Source organism: Pterocles gutturalis, unplaced genomic scaffold, assembly GCF_000699245.1.
Source record: "Pterocles gutturalis isolate BGI_N339 unplaced genomic scaffold, ASM69924v1 scaffold13223, whole genome shotgun sequence".
Taxonomy (NCBI): Eukaryota; Metazoa; Chordata; class Aves; order Pterocliformes; family Pteroclidae; genus Pterocles; species Pterocles gutturalis.
Genome location: NW_010125735.1, coordinates 1 through 8150, shown reverse-complemented (window position 1 = coordinate 8150; position 8150 = coordinate 1). Strand labels below are relative to the sequence as shown.

The window sequence follows — 8150 nt, the reverse complement described above, 5'->3', positions numbered from 1 at the left end:
CGACAGCGCCGAGTCGCACAGGTAAGGCCGCTGGCCACCTCTGCGCCGCTTGCCTGAGCTGGGAGCAGGGAGGAAGAAGTGGGGACACGTATCTCAGGCTGAGATGTGATTTCCTCGCCAGCCCAGGGCTGCACTGCCCTGGTTTTGGGGAGTGAGGTGTCTCGCTGCCCCTGGGCAGCAGTTCCTGAGCCAGGTCGGGGCTCTGGGACTTGGCCGTGCTGCTGTATCGCTCCTGCACGGAGCCGCTCTGTCCTCTTCCTGAGCGGAGAAGGCAGCCCGGCATGCCTCACCCAGCCGGAGCTGCTGCAGTTCAGTCACTTGTTCTTTTCCCTTCTTTGCAGCCTGAATGTGAGCAGGTATCCCCCCGCCAACTACGACCAGGTGCACTTACACCCCCACCTGTTCCCGGAGCAGCCTCGCGTTTCCCCCAGCAGCTACAGCCCGTCAGGAGGAGTTGGGTATCCTCCAGCTCAGCAAGCTCTGAAAGTCCCGCAGCTTGACCAGTATCCCAGTTTCCCTCAAAATGCACATCAGCAACAGCAGCACTACACTGCATCGGCACTACAGCAAGCACTGTTGTCCCCGACACCTCCCGACTACAGCCGACACCAGCAGGTACCGCACATCCTCCAGGGACTGCTTTCTCCCCGGCACTCGCTCACGGGACACACGGACATGCGGCTGCCCCAGGCAGAATTTGCACAGCTCATCAAACGGCGGCAGCAACAGCAGCAGCAGCAAGATTTTCAAGAGTTGTTCAGGCATATGAGTCAAGGAGATGCTGGGAATATGGGCGCCAGCGTGGGACAGAACCTCTCGGAGCGCCAGTCCTTGTCCTTGCCTTACCAGAGCGCTGACACGTACCACCCCCAGAACAGCCCCCAGCATCTCTTAAAAATCAGGGCGCAGGAATGTATCCAGCCGGTACCCACGGCAGTGCCGCCGCACGGATACGTACACCAGCCGGCCCTGTTCCATTCAGAGAGCATGGAGGAGGACTGCGCGTGCGAGGGCACCAGGGACAGCTTTCCTGACAGTAAGAGTTCAAACACATTGACCAAAGGTTGCCACGAGACCCCTCTGCTTGTAAACGCAGGAGGGCACGGGGACCCAGAATCTTTGCTAGGAACTGCTAACCACGCGCAGGAGCTGGGGACGCATCAGTACAGACATCAGCCCGCTGCTGGATTCAGTAGGAATAAGGTGCCCAGCAGAGGTAAGGCTTCCTGCTGCTCGCGCAGACGGAACGCGCCTCCCTGCTGGCCGCGTGCCGCTTGCCTTCCTGCCGGAGGACACCGTCTCTGCCAGCACGGCAAGGGCTTCGTGACATATTTTGCATAGCATGGCATTACCTAGATTCTTTTTGGCTTTCGTGGCCTGAAGTAAATTGCAGGCATAGTCTCTGTAATAAACAGTGTTAAATAAGAAGGGAGCCTGACCGGCTGCTCCTCTTTGGAGTTTGACCTACTTCTGCAGGCAGGTAACGACCAGGGCCCAGAGTGCTGCCATCGTTCCAGGGATGCTGTGTGCTCCCGCCGTGTTTGTTCTTGCTGGAGATGTTCCCATCCTGTGTAGACAGCAGGCTGGAAGCAGTGCAGTCACTGGTGTTCCCCTAACTCCAGCAGTGTATTCCTTCTCTCACGAACAGACCCTCGATTCGGGTATTGCTAAAGCTCCCACAAACATGCACAGTGAGAGTGGCGGTAGGTGTCTTGCGGCTAAGGCTGCCTTTCCACAGCTCCTCTGGTGCTTTGGGAAGCAGCAGCAAAACCCTGAGCCCTGCTTGAACGGGCAGGGGTTGGTTCTGCAGAGAGTGAGTTGAAACTTGCCTGTAGCCTCCGCAGACCTTTTCTGCTGGTTGGAAGCAGTCACACCTTTCCTCCTTGGCGGCTGCACTGGCAGCGGTGCCCCGCAGGAGAAATTCCTGCTTGAGCTGTAAGGACAAGCAAGAAAAACACCATCTTAGCCCCTCGCTAAGAGGGCTTTGAAGAGGCTTTCCCGGTTGAGCCGGTGGATCAGTATTCACCGCAGGACCAAGCTGCGCTGGGCTGAAGCCATCGGCTTGCCCTTGGCACAGAGAGCCCTATTGCAGAGGAGCAGTGTCCCAGCCACAGGAGGCACGGCTTTGTTTGGGGACACAGCGCGGGCTTGTTGGAAAAGTACTGGGTTGGAACAGGCTGGCTCACAGGGCAGAGCGGGCACGCCAAGCCATGGCCCCCGAGAGCGCAGGCGGGGGTAGGGACAAGCACGGCTTTTCTGAAGTTTTCTTAAATTTTGGGTTACTGGTGTGTTTGCTCTCGCACCTCCATTTCTCTGCTGTGCTTGAAGCACAAGAGGGAGGAATCGCCCCAGGGTAGGCAGAGTTTGGGAACTCTGGAGGTGCGTTTTGTGCCAAATCACGAGTTTGCATCTTCATATCGCAGACCGTTAGATGAACAAGATTTAGTGAAGTCAGAAGATAAATTTCTGCCCCTGTGCTGATGGTGCTGGAACCGGTTACACAAGGGAAAAGGACTTTAGCCCACAAGACTTTGTAAATGAGTAAAAGCAAGTAAATGTTTACAAATAGCATTGTGTAAGCCCTTCTGACAGTGCTGTTTGGAGGGCCCACGTAGTAAACCATGTCCTGAGATACAGCTGCTGGCACTGCGTTCCTCCTGGCTTCACCAGCCCGCTTGGGATCAGCTCTGCGCTGCTCCGGTTCCAGGCAGAGTCCACATCTAAGCAGCCTGGGTGCCCTTACCTACAGTTAAATCCTATAAAACCTCGCTGTACAAGCCACTAGCATTTTGTTTGCATGTAGTGCACCCCCGTGTTTCCGAGCGAGCTGTGCACAGCGCTGGCCAAGCGCGGCTCCTCTCCTCCAGTGCTGGTGCTCCTGGCTGGGCTCTCTCAACCTCGTCCTCAGGCTTTCCCGTTATTTTCCCTGTACTGTGGTACAAAGCTGCAGCTCCTGGAGAGGGAGAGTATCTTCTCTTCTTGTGCAGCTCTCCAAGTGTGTTTTCCCTAGAACAGAGCATAACTTTGCCGTGTTGACCCTGATGAAAGAGCCCTGGCTTGCCTGTCAAGCATCTGCCGCAGATGGTAGCTGGAGACTCTGCGTGTCGACCACATTTGTGTTTGGGATGTGACTGAACCGCCTCTGAACGGCTCAGCTCCGGTTCTGCTCCAGCCTGGCCATGGCAGGGCTGGGAATGCTGCCCGTGGGAAGCCTGCCTCGCCTCGCCCTGGGAGAGCCGAGCTGGCGGCGGTGGCCCTGCCCGCGGTGCCAGTGCCTGGCGCAGGAGCCCCATCCTCCGTGGGAGTGGGGACAAAGCCTCTCCTGCTGCTGGAGCAGGGTCGGGGCGAGGAAAGGAGCGTGAATCCAGGCAGGACCGAGCTGCATCCCCAGAGGAGCTGTGCTGGCTGTGGGAAGCGTGGGGTTGTCATTTGGGTCAGGGCTATTCCATGCTGGGGGGATGAATCCCACTGTCCCTTGTCACCTGCAGCGGAGGGGCCGGTGCCGGGCTCGCTGCGGGACCCGGCTGCAGGAGCACTGCTGCACAGCGGGGCTGTTTGTGGAGCTGGAGAAGCAGCCTGCTGGCCCCAAGAACCGTTCCCACAGTTGGAGCGGCGTCCCAAGCACCGTGTGGGTGGCACAGCTCCGCCAACATCTGTTACCTCATGTTTTCTTTCTCGCTTTTCCGGGAAAGCTGACTGTTAACCGCACGTAACCCCATGGTTGTGCAAAGGAAGGGGGAGGCCAGCCGCATTGCGGCTGCCCCGGGACGGGGTTACTGCAGGACTGCCGAGCCTCCGAGGGAGGAAGGGCATCGCGAACGGCGTGCAGAGCTCGGGCGGCAGGCTGTGCCTGGGACGGGGTCTCGTTTGGATCCGGGTAACTTTACGGGCAGGTCTCTTTGGGGAGCATCTTTGTGGCATCTGGTGGTGGCCGTCCCAGCCAGGAGGTGTGGTGTCCCGGCACAGCAGGAGATGGCTTCCCGCTGGCCAAAGCCCCCCAAAAGCAGATAGCTGCTGCCGGGGATGTACCTGTGCGGTGTCATTTCAGGGCAGCTCCCCTGTTTGTGCTCCGCAGGGCTGCTCGCTGACAGCGAGCTGTTTACGTGCGTCGCACCCAATGATAGGCTTCTCCATACCTCAGGACTTTTTTCAAAACATCTTGTTCTTGATGACAGGAGGTTTTGCTTGATAGGAATGTAGCCTTTACCCTTGGTCATAAGAGCTTGCGGTGAGGATGGACTTTGCCAGGCAGAACACTCATCTGCTCCTGCAGCCAGATTGTAGGAGGGCAGGGAGAAGTCATCTGATAAAAGCAAACATCCTGGCCAACTCTTCCAGAAAGATTATGTTGCTGACAATTGCCAAGGGGCCCTGCTGGAACATCCCGCGTTGGAGGCTGGGGAGACGCTCTTGTGTAACAATGTGGGCGAGCCGGGGCTCAAGGGGATGGCGGCAGTGCTGGGAGCAGTTGGAAGGCTCTGGTTCTGTGCTGTGGTGCTCCTGCCCCTGTCCCAGCAATTTTAGGCTGCTTTTGTAGACCTGATCGGAGGAAGCTAGCACTGAGTTCTTTTGGGGTCTTTGGGATCTCAGTGCCGAGTGCCGGACAGCGATCGGTGTTCACGCCGTCAGATCTCAGACCCACAGTTTTGTGGTGGCGCGTGTTGCCGAGAGCTGCAGGTTCCTTGTACTAATCTGTCGCTTTTCTGTCTTGATTTTCAAGAATCCATCGTAGGGAACTGTATGGACAGGAGTTCCCCTGGCCAAGCGATGCAGGTACCTGACCACAATGGGCTGGGCTACCCTGTGCGACCCGCCTCCAGCGAGCACCCACGGCCCCGGACCCTGCAGAGACACCACACCATCCAGAACAGCGATGATGCCTACGTAGGTGCTCCTCCTTCGCTCAGGGTTTGCCCCAGGGCTGGCTGCTGGAGCTGCAGCATCTCTTCTTTTTCCTCCAAGGTCCTGCTGAGGAACCGGTCTGGGCTGCCCCAGGCCTGGCTCTGCCCGCAGAGAGCTTTGCAGACGCACCAAGGCCAGCCTTCGGTTCTGCGCTGCTGCTGCGCGAGTTGGCCGTGGCAGCCCAGACCTTGACGGAGAGCACAGAGCAGCTGCTCCGCTTCCCCTGGGTTTTGGGCCGCTGGGAACTGTCCTGCGCAAACCTTGATGAGTTCTTTGCAGCAGCTCCCTTCCGCTATAAATGAGAAGGATGATCCCCTGGTTAGTTCAGGGTAGTCTGGAAGGGACTTGGCCTGTCCAGTCTGCTCTCGTGTTGTGGGGACATGGGCTGTGCCCAAGCTGTCCCTGATGAACATTTTCACTTGCACTTAGAAACCATCGCTGAAGAGCGCCGGGGGAGCAGCGGGATGCCTTGCCCCCAGCCCCCATTGACTTGTGTCCCGCTGTCTCCGCAGGTGCAGTTAGATAACTTGCCTGGAATGAGTTTAATGGCAGGAAAAGCACTCAGCTCTGCTCGGATGTCTGATGCCGTCCTCAGCCAGTCGTCGCTGATGGCCAGTCAGCAGCTGCGCGACAGGGAGAGCGAGGGTAAGGACCTGGCTGAGCTGCAGACGCATGGCACGGAGGGTGTCAGGGGTGTTCGGGGCCTGGGGCAGGACCTGAGAGGGAACAGCTTGCAGCCTGCTGGCCTGAACCTCATGCTGGAGCTGTGCCTCCTTCCTGCTCCTTGTGCAAGCTCTGACGTTGTTCCTTGACCTTGCAGAATGTGGGGAGAGTTTGGAAGGTCAAGAGCATCCCAACCTGGGTGATGGCAACCAGCATCTAAACACCTCCTGTTACCCGTCGACGTGTATCACAGACGTCCTGCTGAGCTACAAGCACCCAGAGGTGCCCTTTGGGATGGAGCAGGCAGGGGTGTAACCCGGAGGGAGTGAGTATTCCAGGCTCCTTCTCTTTCCAGCTGCAAGCCTCGGGTTGCCTTGGTGGCAGAGCCAAAGGCTTGGTGGCCTCACTTTGTGTGGCTCTTTCCTTTTCCCCTTGCACTGAAGGGAGAGACCATCAGCTCTGAGCTTCTGCTCTGGAGGCTGTCTGCTGTGCCCCCGTTTTTTTGGGGACAGCACCCCTCCTTTCCAGCCTTTGCTGTTCCTGCAGAGCCCCGTTGCATCGGGGGGTTTCCCTCCTGGGGCATGTGGGGCTGGGCTGGGAACGTGGTAGAGGGCTGTGGAAGCAGAATTGCCATCTCTGGTGTCTCCTAACATCTCTGCTTCTCTCTCTCTTGCAGGTTTTATGTACAGCTTTGAAACGAAAAGGTCCATTTTAAACCAACAGTATCTAGCAGCATTGCGCCAAATTGCCGTAGTATTTCTGACTAACTGGAATACCATGGCCCCTTTCCTCGTCATCACTTCATCCAGTGTGTTGTTCCTTTGGTTTCTTTAATTTTTGCCATATTTGCCTGTAACTCCAGCTATCACAGAAATAACCAGAGAACCTGAGTCCTACACGTCGGCAGAGGATTCACGGAGCCTGAGCACTGAGTCTGGTTTGGAGGGCTTTGACCAGGGCCAGGCGGCCCCCCGGGGCACAGCCAGCGGACGGACGGGACTGCCACCTCCCCGGAGCCTGTCCTGGCCGGGAAAGGAGCAGGCGGGCATGGAGCAGGGTCCGAGGGGATCCCCAGCGCTCCCCGGGCAGCCAGGGGCTGTGCTGTCCTGCCACCCTTTACCCCTTTGCACTGGGGAGGGGCCCAGTGGGAGCCGAACCCGGCAGCGCTGGCGGGGGTTGAGGATGGGGCCAGCAGATCGTGCATCCCCCCAGGGCTCCGGCCGGCTGCGGGGACACCCTGGTGCAATACGCTTCTCGTCTCATCTCTGTCTGCGTTTGTTCCTTCTCTCCGTTTGTCAGTGTGCCGAAAGGATCGCCTCTTCCCCACCCCCTTCTAACCTTTTCTTTTCAAATCCACAAACAACTTGGGGTTTGTTTTTTTTCCTTTTTCCTGGTTTACTGTAGGGAAGACAGACTTTTCTTTGTTCTCTTCGCTTCTCCTCCTGATCATGTAGGAATTGTTTTTTGGTAAATGTTGTTTTATTATTATTGTTATTAATAAAAGGCAAAAGGAATTTCTGTTTGAGAGAAATTTTTAACTAGATTCTGTTCTATATGAATTGTGACTTGCACCTTTTGTTCAAAGTATTTTATTTCTTTTAATGACATTGTACTTGTGACTGGTTTTCTCTCGTGCCAGTGGCGACAGTGGTATTCTCCTTTCTACAGTTCAGACGTGCTTAGATCTCTCCTTTGTCCTTCTTGCCATCCTTCCCTCCACGGATAGAGCACGAAGCTCCCCCCCAGCCGGGGCTGGGGAGCACTTGGCCTCATCATTGCCTTTGGGACTTGAGAAGCTACAGCTCAAATTCCTCTTCTTATTGACACTTTTCTGGAATATTTTGTAAAAAAGGAAAAAAGTGACCCAGCCCCCCTGAATTTGCACAGAAGGAAGTGTGAAACCAGCACAGCAGAGGTGACTTTGCTATCCGTACCCGTGCCTCTTCCCGGCCTCCCCCTGCTCCCCGCCGCGGGAGGAGAACGCCAGCGGGACACGGGGAGCCCGGCGGGGCCCAGCGGGAAACACTGCAAGCCTTTCGCTCTGTACCTTTGGTTTGTTTTCCTTTTGTTTACATGACACTGTATTTCTGGGAGAGTCGACGGCCACCCTCCAGCAAGCATCCGAAACAGCAGGGACTCGCTTAACCGTGCCATTTCGCAGCATCACACTTTTTTTATCATTGCTTTGTATTGTAGTAATCAATACGCGCAGTATATGTTGAATGTATATTAATATACTTTGCTATTATTTCTGTTTTTTGGAAATGTCAGAAGTATTTTTTTTTTTCTTCCTCATTTATGTTGGACTAAAAAAGTTCCGGTAAATCTTCAGTCCATTTTTTTTTGTGGGTCACTTGCAACTAGTCAATTAGTTGGACAGTGGGATCATGACAAATAAAACCATGATGATGATCTTCCCTGCTCTCCTCTTTGCCTTGTTGCTCAACGCCTGCTGCGGAGGCGGGACCCTCTTGGGGTGGCGGAGGGCAAAAGCTCGAGGTGCAGTGGCACAGCCGTGTCCTCAGTCTGTCCCCAGCACTGTCCCCTCCTCTGCTGTGTCCCCATGGGAGGATGCAGGGCTGCGC

The 8150-nt window shown here is 56.2% G+C and overlaps 1 protein-coding gene across 1 annotated transcript in view; it reads left to right on the top strand.

The window, feature by feature from the left end:
• Nucleotides 1-6520, top strand: part of SIK3 (SIK family kinase 3) — a 33665-nt gene extending 27145 nt beyond the window's left edge. Inside the window, exons 19-23 of the mRNA XM_010078701.1 lie at nucleotides 342-1216; nucleotides 4721-4884; nucleotides 5415-5547; nucleotides 5723-5890; nucleotides 6242-6520. Coding sequence (XP_010077003.1) covers nucleotides 342-1216; nucleotides 4721-4884; nucleotides 5415-5547; nucleotides 5723-5880 — 1330 coding nt within the window. The 3' untranslated portion in view covers nucleotides 5881-5890; nucleotides 6242-6520. The remainder of the gene's footprint in view (nucleotides 1-341; nucleotides 1217-4720; nucleotides 4885-5414; nucleotides 5548-5722; nucleotides 5891-6241) is intronic.
• Nucleotides 6521-8150: the final 1630 nt, after the last annotated feature.